Source organism: Hemiscyllium ocellatum, chromosome 7 (assembly GCF_020745735.1).
Source record: "Hemiscyllium ocellatum isolate sHemOce1 chromosome 7, sHemOce1.pat.X.cur, whole genome shotgun sequence".
In the NCBI taxonomy this organism is placed as follows: Eukaryota; Metazoa; Chordata; class Chondrichthyes; order Orectolobiformes; family Hemiscylliidae; genus Hemiscyllium; species Hemiscyllium ocellatum.
Window position 1 is genome coordinate 70,677,235 of NC_083407.1, and position 19,396 is coordinate 70,696,630.

At 37.1% G+C, this 19,396-nt stretch overlaps 1 protein-coding gene across 1 annotated transcript in view; it reads right to left on the minus strand.

The window, feature by feature from the left end:
- LOC132817615 (titin-like) overlaps window positions 1-19,396 on the minus strand; it is a 350,611-nt gene that overhangs the window by 220,172 nt on the left and 111,043 nt on the right. The window contains exons 63-89 of the mRNA XM_060828118.1: window positions 17,255-17,533; window positions 16,800-17,078; window positions 15,245-15,523; window positions 14,829-15,116; window positions 14,312-14,590; window positions 13,379-13,660; window positions 12,982-13,260; window positions 12,525-12,803; window positions 12,116-12,394; window positions 11,492-11,779; window positions 11,083-11,361; window positions 10,522-10,803; window positions 9,202-9,480; window positions 8,642-8,920; window positions 7,560-7,838; window positions 7,152-7,439; window positions 6,617-6,895; window positions 5,667-5,948; window positions 5,272-5,550; window positions 4,831-5,109; window positions 4,411-4,689; window positions 3,997-4,284; window positions 2,798-3,079; window positions 2,426-2,704; window positions 2,043-2,321; window positions 1,634-1,912; window positions 1,246-1,533 (exon numbers count right to left, since the gene is read on the minus strand). Coding sequence (XP_060684101.1) covers window positions 1,246-1,533; window positions 1,634-1,912; window positions 2,043-2,321; window positions 2,426-2,704; window positions 2,798-3,079; window positions 3,997-4,284; window positions 4,411-4,689; window positions 4,831-5,109; window positions 5,272-5,550; window positions 5,667-5,948; window positions 6,617-6,895; window positions 7,152-7,439; window positions 7,560-7,838; window positions 8,642-8,920; window positions 9,202-9,480; window positions 10,522-10,803; window positions 11,083-11,361; window positions 11,492-11,779; window positions 12,116-12,394; window positions 12,525-12,803; window positions 12,982-13,260; window positions 13,379-13,660; window positions 14,312-14,590; window positions 14,829-15,116; window positions 15,245-15,523; window positions 16,800-17,078; window positions 17,255-17,533 — 7,590 coding nt within the window. The remainder of the gene's footprint in view (window positions 1-1,245; window positions 1,534-1,633; window positions 1,913-2,042; window positions 2,322-2,425; window positions 2,705-2,797; window positions 3,080-3,996; window positions 4,285-4,410; window positions 4,690-4,830; window positions 5,110-5,271; window positions 5,551-5,666; window positions 5,949-6,616; window positions 6,896-7,151; window positions 7,440-7,559; window positions 7,839-8,641; window positions 8,921-9,201; window positions 9,481-10,521; window positions 10,804-11,082; window positions 11,362-11,491; window positions 11,780-12,115; window positions 12,395-12,524; window positions 12,804-12,981; window positions 13,261-13,378; window positions 13,661-14,311; window positions 14,591-14,828; window positions 15,117-15,244; window positions 15,524-16,799; window positions 17,079-17,254; window positions 17,534-19,396) is intronic.

A 19,396-nucleotide genomic window follows, 5' to 3' on the forward strand; every position in this document is an offset into this window, starting at 1 on the left:
ATATCCAACATGCCCACTACCCATTTCAATAACATCAATGCAGGGCTAGATAACCCACAGGGCCTGTTACACTCTCCATCAGGAAATGGGGCGCATCAAGGATCAGGTCAAGGAAATCCAAGACACAACTTGATGGGAGGAATCTAGAACTGGGACTGAAATCTACAAAGCTACCTCAGATCATACTATTGTCCATGATTTGGTGGTGCAGTCAAAAGTGGCGATGAACATGATTTGCCTTCCGTGCAAAATTTGAAGGTAAAAGAGGAGTAAGGACTTGGCTGAAATTGTAAAGAAAGCTGAAACAGCATCCCTAAGGAATGTTCCAACTAATTGGGAGAAACTAGTGTGAGACCTCAAAATAATGCAGGAATAGTTTGGTTTATTTTGCATCAGTTGCTAACAGTTCCAGTCCTACCAGAAGCAAATAGTTCCAATTTATGGTCATCAGAGGCAGAAGGCTTTAGTAGAATCTGAATCTTAGGGACCTTGGAGGCTCCTGTGTCAACCACAGACAGCAGTTTGGAAGGTATGGATTTCTTGAGCCAAACATTAGCCAAGGACCACACAGGGAGGATTGTCTGGGGAGACTGATGAATGGGCATAAAAGGGTAATGGTGTAAAGAGCTAAGCTGACAGAAGTTTGTCTGTGAGAGACAGAGAATCACATGAAATAGTTTATCAAGGGAAGACATGGTCGACAGGGTGGAGTCAAGAAAAGCAAAGATTTTAAAGGCAATGTGATTAAAGAAAGGTGGGAGAGACTGAAAGAGAGAAAGCATGTTTTAGATGTAAAGTTCTAGAGTTAACTAATATTAGAAGCAAGAGTGTTCTGACCTGAATTGGCCAGCCTTAAGATATGGAGATGTCTATGTTTATTGGGGAGTCCTCAAAGGCTAGACAGGTTTAAAATATTTGAAGACATAACCTTGTTGCAACTGAACAGAAAGCTGAGGATATCTCGGCCTGAGTACATCCATGGAGCACAGAAAAGAATATGATTTAAGATACTGGCTTAGATTAAAAGTTCTTTATCCTTTTAGTACCTTTTAAATAACTGACTGTTTAAAATGGAGAGCATTAATTAGTATTCACGTCATTTGATTTCAAATTTACTCTCGTGGCTACATGCTTAATACCTAGGTTTTCAGACTCTTAAAAATAAATATTGCTCTGTACTGAGATAATAACAATACAAAGAGTGAGGAAAATACCAAAAGCTTCATTGAGAAAACAAAAACTGACCTTTCACAGTCAAGACACCACTGCATTCATCAGTTCCTGCAGCATTTGTTGCTTTACATGTATAATTACCAGCATCTGACAGTTCCAAAGTACTTATTTTCAAACCACATGTATTATCTCCGAATGTGAGTTGATATTTTGCACCATGTGTGATCTCCTGTTTGTCTTTGAACCAGGCCAAAGTAATAGGAGGTGATCCAGACACTTTGCAATCCATCTGGATGGGAGAGGCCAAGATTCCATCCACTTTCTTTAATTTTCTTGTAAATTTTGGAGGAATAATTCGATCTGTTTGAGTTACACAAAAACCATAATTAGAAAAAGATTTATTCACAAGCAGTTAAGAAATCCTGAAAAAATATGAAATAGAAAAAGGACTAAACCAGACCTAGTACGCTGACTGATGCTTTGCAGCTGCTACTACCAACATTATTCTGGACTTCAAACGTGTATTGGCCACTGTCAGCCTTCTCTGCAGACAGAATCTTTAGGTTGGAAATTCCATTTATAAAACTGATCTGATACTTTCTACCAGATGCTAACTCATGACCATCTTTCAGCCATTTCACTCTTAGTTCAGGTGTGCCTCTAACAATGCATTCCAAAGTTGCTGGATCTCCAGCACTCACACTGACAGATTCCGCTTTTTCCACTATTGTGGCAGGTTCTAAATTGAAAGAAAGTCTTTTTACAAAAAAGCACTCGACATACAGAAAAAAATAAAATTATATCGAGCAATGCTCTTAAGTATGAACCAAATTCTAGAAATAACAAAAAAACTGACATCAGGCACTAACCCAGAAGTGACACTAGAGCAGTGCATTCTTGCGTTCCAGCATCATTTTTAATTTGACAAACATACTTTCCAGCATGAACTGCTTCCATTTTTGCAATATGCAAAGTTACAGTATTTTGTTCATAGCTAGTTGTCATATACTCATCGACTTTCACTTCTTCCTTCTCCTTGATCCATGTTACATGAATTGGTTCTGAGCCTTTAATAGTAGCTTGTAAAGTTATAGATTCTCCAAGCACAGAAGAAATGTTTGAAAGTCTCTTCACAAATACTGGTGGTTCTGGAGAATTAAATAGATGTTCTTTACTTGTGAGGCACAAACTGAAAAATTCTTTTCCAAAAATTGTCACAGTAGGAATAGTCAAGTTTGGAAAATTTACAAACCTTTTAGATTTAATGTGCCAATGCAAGTGTCACCTCCCACATCGTTCTTGACGACGCACATGTATTCGCCTATATCTGGTGTTTCAACTTTCAGAATATGAATACTTGCTACATGGTTTTCATATGTAACTTTGTACTTATTACTTGCTCGGATTTGCCTTTTGTCTTTGTACCAGGTAATTTCAAAAGGAGGCGTACCGCTGATTTCGCACTGCTGTATGACATCAGAGCCTTTTACGACATTAACTGTCTCAAGTGTTTTAATGAAAACTGGAGGCTCTGTAGGAAGATTATAATTTGTCTCACTTATGCATTCATGATGAAAAGATACTCTTCGGAATAATTTTTAAGCACTACATGAAAGCTACCTACCTTTGACAGTAAAAGCGACATTGCAACTTGCACTGCCAGCTGCATTTTGAGCTTCACAAATGTAATCACCACTATCTTCCAGATCAGCATGTATGATTTCAAGGACTGCAACAGACTTATCGAAACGCATTTTGTATTTGTTATCAGCACTAATTTCAAGGTCATTCTTGAACCATGAAACCTTGATTTCAGGTGTGCCTGTCACTTTGCACTCAAAGTGTGCTGATTCACCCTTCTTCAGTACTTTGGATGGTTCTGGCTTCTGAATGAAGGATGGGGGCTCTAGGGTACCAAAACAGAGGACATTTAGTGGTAAGCCTACAAGAATAATACCACTTGGAATATTTGGAAATGTGAAACATTTGAAAAGAAATAGAACATTGAACAAAGATCAGCAAGAGCATGTTTACAAAAGCAAATATGAATCAAAGATAATTTTAGTGTAACATGTAATGAAAACATTCAATAGGATTGGTTCAATGAAGAGAATAAGACAAAACATTCTTGAAATCATGAAGAGTATAAGAAGTTAATGTAAAATGGATGTGATAAAGAGTGCAAGATTATCGCATATGTTTGATATCTGAAGAACACAAGATGCTTACAGTGCAAAGTACAAGAAAGAAGACCTGCATATGCTGAAAATATTCAGCAACTTAAAGACATTAACAAGTGAAATTCAAATAAGATACTGCTATTATATACCGACACCACAAAAAAAATTGCACACCTGTAACGAATAACTTTGCTGTGCAAGTATTTGTGCCAACATCATTCATGACATGGCAAGTATAATATCCTGTACTGGAATGTTTTACTGAATACAGTTGTAGAGAACTGGATGAACCTTCTGCTGTAATACAACACGTAGCATCAGAGATTAACTCCTTGTCATCCTTAAACCATTTGAAAGACAGAGGTGGTGTTCCTTTCACATCACTCTTGAAATGCACTGCAGAATTGGGGGGAACCTCCAGTGACTTTGGTTTTACTATAAATCTTGGTGGCTCTAAAATTCATTGAAGAAGAAAAAAATATTTGTTGCAAGGAAGAGCACATAAAGATTCATCAACTTTTGCATTATAAAATATGCAACTAGAAAGCTTTCTCAGCAAAAGTCTGTTAAGATTAAAGTATAATACAAGTGATGTTCTTCATATTAAGAAATGAAGAGAAAACACAAAGACTTTATTTCAAACCTTTCACAACAAGTGTGGCACTGCACTCATCACTTCCTGCTACATTTGTTACTCTGCAAGTATAAATTCCACCATCTGCGATTTCTAGTTGATTCATCTCCAAAGCTGAGGAATTATCTTGCTGTGATATCTTATATTTGTTGCTATCTGATATCTCCTTTCCATCTTTATACCAATGAATGCTCATCGGAAGAGAGCCAGATACTTTGCACTCCATGGACATGGAAGACCCTAATGCCATGCCCATATCCTTTAACTTTTTCGTAAATGTTGGAGCAATTTGTTGATCTGTACAATATAGAGCACAACCTGTAAGCACAACTGTGAAAGTAGCCTAGAATTCCAAGACTAATTTCATGCTTTAACTGCATTTCTACTCACATCCATATCTGTTAACACAGTATAAATACTGACCTAATACAGTCAAGAAAGCTTTGCAGCTATCGACTCCATATTCATTCTGGACCTCAAAGGTATATTCACCACTGCTCGACTTCTCTACTGACAGAATCGTCATACAGGCTACATTTTTCTCAAAACTCAATTTGCAATTTCTGCTGGATATAACCTCCTTTCCGCCTTTGAACCATTTAACTTTTAGATTTGGTGTACCAGCTACAGTACATTCCAAATTTGCTGGATCTTTCACAGTCACACTGTGTGACTTTGCTCGCTCGACAATTTTTGCAGGTTCTGTTAAGAAAAAATAGTGGCCTGAGTAACATTCAATTGTTTTATGCATTTTTGAATTGCACAAAAAGTAATAAATTTAAACTTAGCAGCAACTGACTTCAATATGTTAGTTAATCATATTTACAAATGCTTCCTACCAACCTGTGACTGCCAAGGTAGCAAAACATTTCTCAATTCCTGCATCATTTTTAGCCTGACACTTGTATTTCCCACCATGCTTTGCTTCACCAGCTTTAATTTGCAGAGTGGCAATATTGTTTTCAAAAGAAATTGCTAGATTATCATCTTCTTTGATATCTTCATTATCTTTCATCCAGCTTATAGATAAAGGATGTGATCCTTTTACATGACATTGAAATGTAGCAGGATTTCCAGCCACTACTATAATATTTTCAATCTTCTTTATAAATGAAGGGGGCTCTGGTTTAAAATAAATACAGGCAGAAAAATATGAATTACTTCCTGTTTTCTCCCATGAAGGTAAAAAAGCAATGTGTAATAGCAAATGTTTTTTGAAATGTTTTGGAACTAACTATGTCAACATTACAATTAAAAGTACTTTTCAATCGCAATGTAACTAACCTTTCAAGCTGACATCACAACTGCAGGAGCAGCTTCCCACATCATTAGTTACAGTGCATTTATATTCACCAACAAATGAAGGACCAATCTTCAACATATGAAGACTAATTAGATAGTTCTCAGTGACCATCTTATATTTTTCACTAGATCGAATCTGTTTATTGTCCTTGTACCACATAACTTTAAAGGGAGCAGAACCGGCCACTTCACATTCAAGGGTGACACCACTGTTTCTTACTACCTCAGCAGATTGAAGTTTCCGCCTAAAACTGGGAGGCTCTATAAAGTAATCACAATAAAGTCCAAATCAACCAAAGCATAGAAATAATAGAAGCTTTAATCAAGAAAATTAAAGTATGTATTATGCTGCCAAATTACAAAGACAATTTACAGACCTTTAACTTCAACCTCAGTGCTGCTGCTGTCACTACCAGCTTCATTCCTCGCTTCACAGATGTAGCATGTACTGTCCTCCAAACTAACATTAATAATTTCAAGAACTGCCACAGAGCCATCAAATGACATTGTACATTTATCACTGGCTATAAGTTCATGACCACCTTTGTACCAAGTAACTTTGATTTTTGGTGTGCCAGTTATAATGCACTCAAAGCGTGCTGTGTCTCCTTTCTTTATTATTGTTGATGGATTTAGCTTTTTAATGAAGCTTGGAGGTTCTAGAAATCAAAATGTTATAAGTGTCAGCATAAATCTAAAAGGATAACTAAAAGCAATTCAAACTAACAGTCAAATATAAATAATGATCAATAATGCATTTACAATCAAAATTTGCCAACTTAATGAAACTGGTTCATACTCAATTGCAGCTCTGTTAATGGTAAAGAAAACAATTTCCTTTTTCATATGCTATCAGCATTTTTTTAATTGTCTCTGTTATAATGGCTATTTTTCATTCTTTGGAATTGGATATCACTAGACTATGCAAGTTCTCAAAATCGTCACTTTTATCATTTTATCACATAAATCAATTTGAATTGAGTTTATTTTTTTGCCGGTCTTCAAGCTGAGAATACATTCTCCACCACTCCACATACATCACCTAACAGTGACTATCAGAACATAGTCTACTCCAAACTATAGAGTTTCAAAAGAGGGAATACTAAGTCTGACTCGCAGTCCAGATTTACTATGCTGTAAAACTAATGCTGGATAATTGGTATTGCTCCCTGTCCATGACTGGCAATGTAAATCCTACCACCACAGCTGATCAATTTCTAAAAAAATAAGTCAAAAGTGCTGAACTTTTCAACTAGCTAGGATCGCAAAGCAATCTTACGTGAAGTAGAGTTGTAAAAACTGTAAAACAATATACAAAAATGCACACCTTTCACAAACAATTCTGCAGAACAGGCAACTGTCCCGACATCGTTGCTGACTTGGCAGGTGTAACTGCCTGCATCAGATATTTTAGCTGAGACCAACTCTAGCAAGTATGTTGAGCCTTCATTCCAAATAGAATATGCCACACCATGCATCAATTCCCTGTCCCCTTTGAGCCATTTTGTAGATAACGGTGTGGTTCCTTTCACAACACTCCTAAACTGTACAGTAGAACCAAGTACAACATCCCGCGATGTTACTTTTTCGACAAAGCTTGGAGGCTCTAAAATTCACACAGGAAAAAAACACATTTAATTAACTCATGTACAGAGAAACTATAAGACATGATGAGGTTGAAGAGAATGTTGTAGAGGAATGCTAATATGATCTTCAAAATCAATGAATTAACAAATCAAAGATAATGGTGTTTGATGAGTACGTTTAGTTACTTCACTAGTGTCGTGAAGAGAAAGAAACTGCTTGGGTAAAGAAATTAATATTCACACTGAGAAGAAAATATAACAAGATAATGTTCAAACCTTTTACACTTAAGAAAGCACTGCATTCGTCCATTCCTGCTGAATTTGCAGCTCTACAAGAGTAAATTCCACCATCTGAAACGTCTAACTCAAAGACCTCCAAAGACAGCATGTTGTCTTGAGATAACATCTTGTATTTGATACTGGCTGATATTTCATTGCCATCTTTATACCAAGAAATGTCCATTGGAATTGAACCAGAAACTTTACAATCCATTCGCACAAAAGCTCCTAAAGTACTGCTCATTTCCTTTAATTTTCTCGTAAACAATGGAGCAATTATTTGTTCTGTCCAGTGCAAGAGTAAAACAAAAGTCAATAAAAATATGCCCACTATTTTCAAGTTTCTGACAATTTTAATGTTTTTTTCAAGAAAATTAAAGCCATCAACACAAATTAATCACTGACCTAACACTGTCAAAGAAATACTGCAGCTGTCAGCTCCAAACTCATTCTGGACTTCGAAAGTATAGTCAGCACTGTCATCCATTTCCACAGACTGAATTTTTAGACTTGCCACTTGATGTGCAAAACTTGTTTTAAATTTTCTATCTGATTCCAGTTTCTTTCCATTTTTGAACCATGCAACACTTAGTTCTGGTGTACCGGCTACAGTACACTCCAAAATTGCTGGTTCTCCTGCAGTCACCGTGAGTGGCTCAGACTTATCTTTGATATTCGCAGGTTCTGTGGGAATAAGTAGATATCTGCATGAGGAGAACTATGCAATAAATTTGCTACTTGCCGTCATTTCATATGGATAGAGCTGGCTGTAGATCTTTTTTGTATCAACACATTCAGATGTATTATGACAAATTTCTGGAGCAGGTGGTTTTGGGTTTGGGTTGGGGTCTTCTGGCTCAGAGGTAGGTGTACTACCACTGTGTCACAATAGCGCTGCCAGCATTAGGTCTGATTACTCATTAGCTTGGTGTCAAATTTAATGAATACTGCTGCAGTAAAAATGTCAGTCTGCTTGATTGCTGTATGAGTTCCATTTGAAGGTAGTTCGGAGTGCCCTAAATCAACTCAGAGTAGGAGACTCTTGTGGTGCAATGGTAGTGTCCCTACTGTGGACCAGGAGACCCGGATGCAAGGCCAGCCTGCTGCAGCGGTGTATAATAATATCTCTGAACAGCTTGATTAGGAAAAACTAGATTAAAAAATCTTCATGTTTGCTTTCATGTCTCAAATTATGTTAAAAATCATGCTTCAAGAGCTCATAAAACACGAGGTACTGGCAGTGAGCAGAAATCAAATGAAAAGAGTGCTTCTACAAATTTGTTAGAGGAATTTATTTGATCTTGAGTAGAGAAACTATTGTGTTGCAGACAAGGCTGTTGGATATGGAAAATGTCCCCATTGCCAATTATAACAGTCCTCATTTTGGTGATCACAAAACATTAAAGTTATTCTACTTGGGAAGGTAAATACTATGAAACTGAAATCAATGACTTTCAGACAATATGCATTTATTACTTGCTACTAACCCAATATGGCCAATGTAGCAAAGCATTTTGCAGTTCCTGCGTCATTCTTTGCCTGACAAATGTACTGTCCACTGTGACTTTCTTCAACCTTAATAATCTGTAATGTGGCAACATTGTTTTCAAAGGACATTTTTATATTTTCATCTTCTTTGATATGTTTGCCATCTTTTTTCCAGCTTGTCGTTATTGGAACTGAGCCCTTTACAAGACATTGAAATTCAGCAGAATTTCCAGAAAATACTGTTGCATTTTCTATTGTTTGTACGAAGGTTGGTCTCTCTAGTTTAAAGCAAAGAGAATATATAACCTGTTATAGTTTATAATGACACAACCCAACACTTCATTTAACAAGCACTGTGATTCACGAGCTGCGCCAGCACACGCCGCGGCCGGCTGAACGGACCAGGAATTGGCTCGGCAGCGTCACAGACGCGTGCACGTGGTGGAGAGTTCGCGAGGAGCCGGGGTGACAGGGACTACCAAACAGGAACATGACAACAAAGCACAGAGCACACAACATCCAGGGTAAAAGCACTAAGGAGAACTGGATTGTGACTGACCTTTCAAACTGACTGTAGAACTGCAGGAGCAACTCCCAACATCATTTTTGACTGTACACTTGTATTCACCAACATCAGAACTATCAGATTTTAGAATGCAAAGACTGGCTAAAGAAATGTCAGTGATTATTTTGTACTTTTTACTGTGTCGAATTTGTTTATTGTCTTTATACCACATAACTTCAAAAGGACTTGAACCGGCCACCTCACATTCAAGAGTGACATCAGTAGATTTTACTACCTCAACTGGTTCAAGCTTCTTCGTAAATGTGGGAGGTTCTAAAGAGCAAAGATGACAGCATAGTTTATAAATCTCGCATTTAGCAAGTTGAGTCCCAATATTACCAACCATATTAAAAAACTATAATGGTTAATGACGTGAGACAAATTAATAGCCAGACACGTTTAACTTCAGTTATTATTGAAGGCAAATAGTTCGAATATTTTAAGAAACACACTTTATGCTTATTTTGTACATATACTCAAATTTCAATGCCATTAGTGATCCTCGCATTTTATAATTTTGCCCAGATGTACATAATTAGCAAATAAAATTCTCTGATCAACAAAGAAGAAAAAATATAAAGAGAAGTTAAAATAGTGCATTTTATTTCCCGCTGTCACTTTATTATCATTTGATTTGAGACGGAGAAGTGTCCTTTCGACCACAATAGGACCTACACTGATAATTGAAGATTAGGTCCTACTATATGTATGTTATCCAAAGGAGTTCTGATTTTCAATTTGAGCATAATACTGAATGCTCATGTAAAATGGATAGAAAGGTAGCAAAGTCTTTGAAATAAACTAAACTAGGAATGATACAGAGGTTTTGGAGAGGGTGCAAAGAAGGTTTACCAAGATGCTGGCTGGACTGGAGGGCTTGCCTTATGAAGAAAGGTTGAATAAGCTCGGACGATTCTCTCTGGAGAGAAGGAGGAAGAGAGGAGACCTGATCGAGGTGTATAAAATAATGAGAGGAATAGATAGAATCAATCACCAGAGACTTTTCCCCAGGGCAGGATTGACTGGCACGAGAAGTCATAGTTTGAAGTTATTAGGAGGAAAGTATAAAGGAGACGTTAGAGGTAGGTTCTTTACGCAGAGAGTTGTGAATGCATGGAATGCGTTGCCAGCTGTGGTGGTGGTTGCTTCCAGCATGTGAGTAGTTTCCAATCCACAATCAAAAAGAAGCCATAAAATGAGACCACTTAAGCCAAGGTGCCCAAATATTCCACAATTATGCAAGAAGGATTTGCAACACTTTCAGAAAGACCAAGTTACTTCCGATGGAAAATGTAACTAGGAATTTTTACAGACCTTTAACTGTAACTTTAATCTCGCAAGATTCACCGCCAGCTTCATTTTGTGCTTTGCAAGAGTAATTCCCACTGTCATCCAGGCTTACATCGACAATTGCCAAGATTGCCATAGAATCAACGAATGACATTCTGTATTTTTGACTGGCACTAATCTCCCGATAATCCCTGAACCAAGAGACTTTTATTTCAGGTGTGCCAGTTACTTTGCACTCAAAAACTGCTGTCTCTCCTTTCTTAAAAATTGCTGCAGGCTCTAACTTCTTAATAAAATATGGAGGTTCTAGAGAAGAAAATGTAGTAAACTTCATTACAAATGTTAAATGCAGGAACAAACAAATACAACATAAAATGGAACAATGAAACACCTATGACTATAAGAAGGAATAAAAGAAGACAACACATAACACACTAGTAACATTAAAAACAACAAACTAGAGAAAAAAATGGTAACACATCAGAAAAAAGTAACTTTGCAAAGTAGTATGATTTGCAAACTGGGAAAAGACAGAAGATTTCAATACTTTTGCACAATAGTTCATAATGAACTGAAAATACACACCTTTGACAAATAGTCTTGCTGTACAAGTGGCAGTGCCAACCTTGTTGCTGACTTCACATGTGTAGTCACCCAAATCAGAGACTTTAGCTGAAAGCAGCTCAAGTAAACTTGTTGAACCTTCACTTAAAATGAAACAGTCTGCGCCAGACATCAGCTCCCTGCCGTCCTTCAGCCATTTTATAGACAGTGGACCAGTTCCTTTCACAACACTTCTAAACTGCACTGTGGATCCAGGCAGAGCTTCCTGAGCTACAGGCTTTTCCACAAAACTTGGTGGCTCTGTAATTCATGTGAGGAAAAAGAATCCCTTTAGTACTCCTATTGCTGGGAAAACAAGTGAACATCAGAAAAAGCTATAAATGCAAAAGCTGTGAAACAAACTGAAATAAAGGAAGTTCATATTTCAAACCTGTTACTTTTAAGATACCACTGCATTCATCACTTCCTGCTGAATTGGTTGCTTTACAAATGTAGGTTCCATGATCAGAAAAATCTAGTTCATTAACTTCAAGCGTCGTTGCATTATCTTGACATAATATTTTGTGTTTTTCATCAGATGTTATTACTGTGAAATCTTTATACCATGTAAAACTCATTGGAAGAGAACCAGAAGCTTTGCACTCCATATGGACGAAAGATCCCAAAACAGCATCCAATTCCCGTAATTTTCTTGTAAATATTGGGGGTATAATTTGATCTGTCCAAGACAAAGGCAGCCACTCAATAACAAATATTTGGAAGTGGTTGAAATGAATAGGAACAACTCTGATTGTTTACATTAAGAGAGAATGACTTAAATGATGGAATTTTCAGATTGATTGGGAATACGTCCTCCATGATCACTCAAATCAAATCTAACTTTCAAGCTGTCAACATGGCTATTCTACTTAGTTCCATGATGACTGGATCTCAACAAGTAAAAGTATCACAATAAAACACTTTAAATATGTCTAAGATCAACAGTTTTGCATGCTATGTTTTTCAATGCCACTGGATATTTAAACTAATATTTTAAATGCAAGGAAAAACTAACCTAATACAGTCAATGTTACTTTGCAGATGCTGGTTCCAAATTCATTCTTAACCTCAAATGTATACTCAGCCGTATCCTCATTAGAAACAGAGGGAATCTTTAGGCTGATCACGTTATTCTCAAAGCTGAGTTTGTGTGTCCTGCTTGGTACCATTTCATTGCCATCCTTAAAACATTTAACTCTTAATTCTGGGGTACCAGTTACAGTACATTCCAAGTTTGCTGGATTTCCTGCGGTCACACTGAGCGGCTGTGCCGGTTCTATGATTTTTGCTGGTTCTATGGAGGAAAAAAAATCCATTCAATATCTTACAGCTATGAATCTCATTTCAGTTGGTGCACAACAAAGAATCTGAATCAGCTTGCAAAAATTTGAAGTGGAGGGTTGTGAAGTTAATGTCCCACCAACCTGCTACCAGCAATGTGGCATAACACTTGTCAGTTCCTGCATCATTCTTGATATGACATGTATATTTCCCAGCATGATTTTCTCCAACAGTATTTATTTGAAGAGTAGCGACATTATTCTCAAAAGACAGTGAGATATTACCATCTTCTTTGATATAATCTTTGTCTTTCATCCAAGTTACATAAATGGGCTTTGAGCCTTTGACTAGACATTGGAATGCAACAGAATTTCCTGACAATGTTGTTACATTTTCAATCTTCTTCACAAATCCTGGGGGTTCTAGTGTAAAGTAAATGGTAATGTAAATAATTATTAGTTGTCCTAATTATGTTTTAATGCAATTTGGAAAGCTTCTTCAGGTATCTAAGCAATTAATTTTGCAGTGGAGAATAAAACAATAAAGTTGGCACTATTAACAATGGAAGACAAATATTTTTGACAATGTATTTCAACTGACCTTTCAAACTGACTGTGGAACTGCAGGAACAACCCCCCACATCATTTTTGACTGTGCATGTGTATTCGCCAACGTCAGGGGTATCAAATGTTAGAATGCAGAGACTGGCTAAATAATTGTCAGAGATCATTTTGTATTTTTTGCTGCTCCGAATTTGTTTATTGTCCTTATACCACACAACTTCAAATGGAGCAGTACCGGTCACCTCACATTCCAGTGTGATATCATTGGTTTTAACTGTTTCAGCAGATTGAAGTTTCCGCTTAAAACTGGGAGGTTCTATAAAGTAATCACAATAAAGTCCAAACTCAACAAAAGCACTGAAAATAAGAGTAGCTTTGCTCAAGAAAATTAAAATATGTATTATGCTACCAAATTACAAAGACAATTTACAGACCTTTAACTTCAACCTCAGTGCTGCTGCTGTCACTACCAGCTTCATTCCTCGCTTCACAGATGTAGTTTGTACTGTCCTCCAAACTAACACTAATAATCTCAAGAACTGCCACAGAACCATCAAACGACATCATACATTTGTCACTGGCTATAAGTTCATGACCACCTTTGTACCAAGTAACTTTGATTTTTGGTGTGCCAGTTATAATGCATTCAAAACGTGCTGTATCTCCTTTCTTTATTATCGTTGATGGATTCAGCTTTTTAATGAAGCTAGGAGGTTCTAGAAGTCAAAATGTTAGAAATGTCAGTATAAATTTAAAGGATAGCCAACAGCTATTCAAACTCACAATAAAATATAAGTAATTATCAATAATGCATTTACAGTCAAAATTTGCCACCTTAATAAATCTGATCCATACTCAACTGTGGCTTTATTAATAGTAAAGAAAACATAATCTCTTTTTCACATGATCTCAGTATTTCTTATTGCTACCTCTGTTATAATAACTATTATTTAGGGTTGGGGCAGACTAAACTATGAAAGTTCTTAAAGTTGTCCCCTTTACTATTTATCACACAAATCAATTTGAATTGAGAGGTTTTATTTCAGGACTTTGAACTGAGAACAAATTCTCCACCACTCCACAACACTTCACCTAACAGTGACTATCTGAATACAGTCCACTTTTGAGTAAAATGTAGAGTTTCAAAATAGGGACTATTAAGTCTGATTCTCAGCCCAGATTTACTGTGCTGTATAATTGGTATTGCTCCTTGTCCATGACGGGCAATGTAAATCCTACCACTACAGCTGATCAATTGCTAAGAAAATAAATCAGTTGTGCTGAACCTTTCATCTAGCTAGACTTGCAAAGCAATCTTATGTGAAATAGAGTTGTAAAACTGTAAAATAATATACAAAAATGCACACCTTTCACAAACAATTCTGCAGAACAGGCAACTGTCCCAACATCGTTGCTGACTTGGCAGGTGTAACTGCCTGCATCAGATATTTTAGCTGAGACCAACTCTAGCAAATATGTTGAGCCTTCATTCCAAATAGAATATGCCACACCATGCATCAATTCCCTGTCCTCTTTGAGCCATTTTGTAGATAACGGTGTGGTTCCTTTCACAACAGTCCTAAACTGTACAGTAGAACCAAGTACAACATCCCGTGATGTTACTTTTTCGACAAAGCTTGGAGGCTCTAAAATTCACACAGGAAAAGAAACACATTTAATTAACTCATGTACAGAGAAACTGTAAGACATGATCAGGTTGAAGAGAATGTTGTTGAGAAATGCTAACATGTTCTTCAAAAATCTATGAAGTAACAAAATTAAGATAGTGATATTTGAAAACTATATTTAGTCTAGTGTAGGAAGAATTTAAAAATTACTTGGCTAAGCAAATACATGGGAAAGAAATACAATAAACGCTCACACCTTTTACACTTAAGAAAGCACTGCATTCGTCCTTTCCTGCTGAATTTGTTGCTCTACAAGAGTAAATTCCACCATCTGAAACGTCTAACTCATTGACCTCCAAAGACAGCATGTTGTCTTGAAATAACATATTGTATTTGTTACTGGCTGATATTTCATTGCCATCTTTATACCAAGAGATGTCCATCGGAATAGAACCAGAAATTTTGCATTCCATTTGTACAAAAGATCCTAAAGTACTGCTTGATTCCTTTAATTTTCTCGTAAAAAATGGAGCAATTATTTGTTCTGTCCAGGGCAAGGGAGAAAAGATATCAATTCAAAAATTAATTATTTTAAAATTTGTGACAATATTTGTTATGTTTTAAATATTGCTTTAAGCAAATTAAAGCCATCAACACAAATTAATCACTGACCTAACACTGTCAAAGAAATACTGCAGCTGTCAGCTCCAAATTCATTCTGGACGTTGAAAGTATAGTCAGCACTGTCATCCTTTTCAACAGACCGAATTTTTAGACTTGCCACTTTATTTGCAAAACTCATTTTATATTTTCCAACTGACTCCAGTTTCTCTCCATTTTTGAACCACGCAACACTTAATTCTGGTGTACCAGCTACAGTACACTCCAAAATTGCTGGATTTCCTGAAGTCACTGTGAATTGCTCAGTTTTTTCTATGATTTTTGCAGGTTCTGTGGGAATAATGAGATCAGTTACATCAGGAGAACTGTATAATTTTGATTATTATTTTATCATTTATTTTGTAGTGCAAGCTTGATGCCTCAGAATTTGGTTCAATTCTAGTCACAACTTCTATAACAAACATTTCTACCATCAACTTTCCATAATGCTCCATGTGCAATAACTTGTGACAGTCTCAATTCAGCTCACAAAGAGTTGGTGTTCATATTGTAAAACCTGAGCATTATGTAAGCAATCTCATTCAGAAATGCCATAAAATGGATGGTGATAGAAAGTGAAAGACCTCACGTGGATAGAGTGGAAACCTCATCTGACAATTTATCAGAGATGTATTTTAAAACACAATTGAGAAATTGTATCCTGCAGTAAACAGAGTCATTCTTGCAATTACTAACAATGACTGCTCCACATGGAAAATGATCTATCACTGGAGCTTAAAAGAATGTGGGCAGACTTTCATAGAAAACCATAAAATTCAAACTGGACCAGACAGGGTAAATGCAGGAAATATGTTCCCAATGACCAGGCAGTCCAGAACCATGGGCTCACAGTCTGACAATATAAGAATGGACATTTAGTACTGAGACAGGGAGAAATGTCCTCACTGAGAGTGGTGAGCCCATTGAATTATTTGCAACAGAAAGTAGTTGAGGCCAAAGCATTCAATGTTTTCAAGAAGGAGTTAGAATAGAATAGAATCCTTACAGTGTGGAAGCAGTCCATTTGGCCCATCGAGTCCACACCGACCATCTGAAGATCCAGCCCCATCCTATGGTTAATCCACCTAGCCTGCACACGATGGGCTATTTAGCATTGCCAATCCACCTAATCTGCACATCTTTGGACTGTGAGAGGAAATCCACACAGACACAGGAAGAATGTGCAGACTGCACACTGACAGTTGCTTGAGATTGGAATTGAACCCAGGTCTCTGGGGCTGTGAGGCAGTAGTGCTAACTGTTGAGTCACTGTTGTTCTTATGACTGAAGGGGTCAAAGGGTGTGGGGTAAAGTAGGAACATCGTAGTAAATTGGATGATCAGCCATGATTACACTGAATGGCAGAACAGGCTTGAAGGGCTGAATGGCTGACTTCTGCTCCTATTTTCTATGTTTCTATGTTTATATCCCCTTAACAGTTTTAAATTTCCTAATTTTGATGATCATAGAATTAATTTTTTAAAAATGAAAACTACATTATGTGAAAACGTAAATGTCATGGAATTCTGACTTTTGGACAATGTTGTGCTTATTATTTGGTACTAACCCATTACAACCAATGCAGCCGCGCATTTTGCAGTTCCTGCATCATTCTTTGCCTGACAAACGTAATTTCCACTGTGATTTTCTTCAACGTTAATAATCTGTAATGTGACAACATTATCTTCAAAGGACATTTTTACGTTATCATCTTCTTTGATATTTTTGCCATCTTTTTTCCAGCTTGTCGTTATTGGAACTGAGCCTTTTACAAGACATTGAAACACAGCAGAATTTCCAGAAAATACTGTTGCATTTTCTATCGTTTGTATGAAGGTTGGTCTCTCTAGTTTAAAGCAAAGAGAATATATAACCTGTTATAGTTTATATTACATAGTCACTGTTTAAATTTTTAAAATATTGTGATTTGAGATGTTGATTAATAACATACAGGAATATAATAATGAAGAGATACTACACAACATCCAGGTAAGTACTTGGGAGAACTGGATTATAACTGACCTTTCAAACTGACTGTAGAACTGCAGGAGCAACTCCCAACATCATTTTTGACCGTACATGTGTATTCGCCAATGTCTGAGCTATCGGATGTTAGAATGCAAAGACTGACTAAAGAAATATCTGAGATCATTTTGTACTTCTTACTGCGTCGTATTTGTTTATTGTCTTTATACCACATAACTTCAAAGGGACCTGAACCGGCCACCTCACATTCAAGAGTGACATCAGTAGATTTTACGACCTCAACTGGCTCAAGCTTCTTTGTAAATGTGGGAGGTTCTAAAGAATAAACACATAACTTGGTTAATAGGTCATTGCCTCAAACGTTTGTGACGCTGAACAATACTCACTGATATTAGAAATGTTCAAGTGATCTTCATTTCAATTTTTGATTATAACTTCAGAGAGACAAACCAACACAGAAATAGTCATAGACTTGTACAGCACTGAAAAAAAACCCTTCATTCCAACTCATCCATGCTGACCAGATATCCAAATTAATCTAGTCCCATTTGCCAGCATTTTGCCCACGTCCCTCTAAATCCTTCCAATCATGTACTCATCCAGATGCTTTTTAAATGTTGTGATTGTACCTGCCTCAAATGCTTCCTCTGGTAGCTCATTCCATACAAACGCCACCCTCTGCCTGAAAAGGTTGCCCCTTAGATCCCTTTCAAATCTTTCCCATCTCACCTTAAACCTATGACCTCTAGTTTTTGGACTCCCTTACACTGGGAAAAAGACCTTGTCTTTTTACCCTATCATGCCCCTCATGATTTCATAAACCTCTATGAGGTTATCCCTCAGCCTTCAACGCTCCAGAGAAAACAGCCACAGCCTATTCAGCCTCTCCCTAGCGATTAAACCCTCCAACCACAGCAACATCCTTGGAAATCTTTCTGAACCCTTTCAAGTTTAACATCTTTCCTCGAGCAGTATGCCGAAAGTGGCCTAACCAATGTCCTGTACAGCCACAACATGACCTCCCAACTCCTGTACTCAACGCACTGACCAACAAAGGATAAGGTCGACTCCATGCGAGCTCCTGCGTGCAAATCTAAGTTCCCTATTTCTTACAATCATGACCTATTATTTACTTACCTTTGCTATTTAACTATGTGATCTGCTTGTATTGCTCGCAAAACAAAGCTTTTCACTGTACCTTGGTATATGTGATAATAAATTAATTCAATTCAGTTCAATTCAAAGGCAACTGTACCAAACGCCTTCTTCACTACCCTGTCTACTGCGATTCCACTTTCAAGGAAATATGAATCTGTGCCACAAGGTAACACTCTCCAGGACACGACCATTACGTGTATTTGTCCTGCTCTGATTTGGCTTACCAAAATGCAATACTACACATTTATATAAATTAACCTCCATCTGCCACGCCTTGGTCCATCGCCCCATTTGATCAAGGTCCTGTTGCACTCTGAGATAACCTTATTCACTGTCCACTACATCTCCAATTTTGGTGTCACCTGCGAACTTACTAACCATCTCTCCTATATTCACATCCAAATCAATTATATAAATGACAAAAAGCAGTGGATGCCAGCACCGATCCATACAGCACGCCACTGATCACAGGCCTCTAATTTGAAAATTAACCTCCAACACTACCCTCTGTCTCCTATCTTCAAGCCAATTTTGTATCCAAATGGCGAGCTCGCCCTGGATTCCATGTGATCTGTCCTTGTTATTCAATTTGCTATGCTGAACCTTGTTGAACGACTTGCTATTATGTGGATACGACAGAAAACTCAATAAATTTACGCCATATGTATTTTTACTTTATTACAACCTTTTAGGGTACCATCAGTCCTCAACCACTATCCAGATATACATGAGGCTAATATATCAAAAAAAAACTTGGAAGGGATAATTTAACAATTCCCCATCACGTTGCAGGGAGGACTTTCATTAAATGCTTTATTCCTGATGTTTGCCCATCTCAATACCATTGAACCCAGCAATGGGTCAGCCATCCATTGAATCTCAGCAAGAACTGTATATCAATAAATGTATATCAATGTATTGCCTGAGGTATAGTGCAACTGAGGAGCTGCATTTAAATCACATCCAACAGCTACATTTCCTGAAGTTTCCAGTGAAAATGTCTGCAAGGTTTGCATCTGC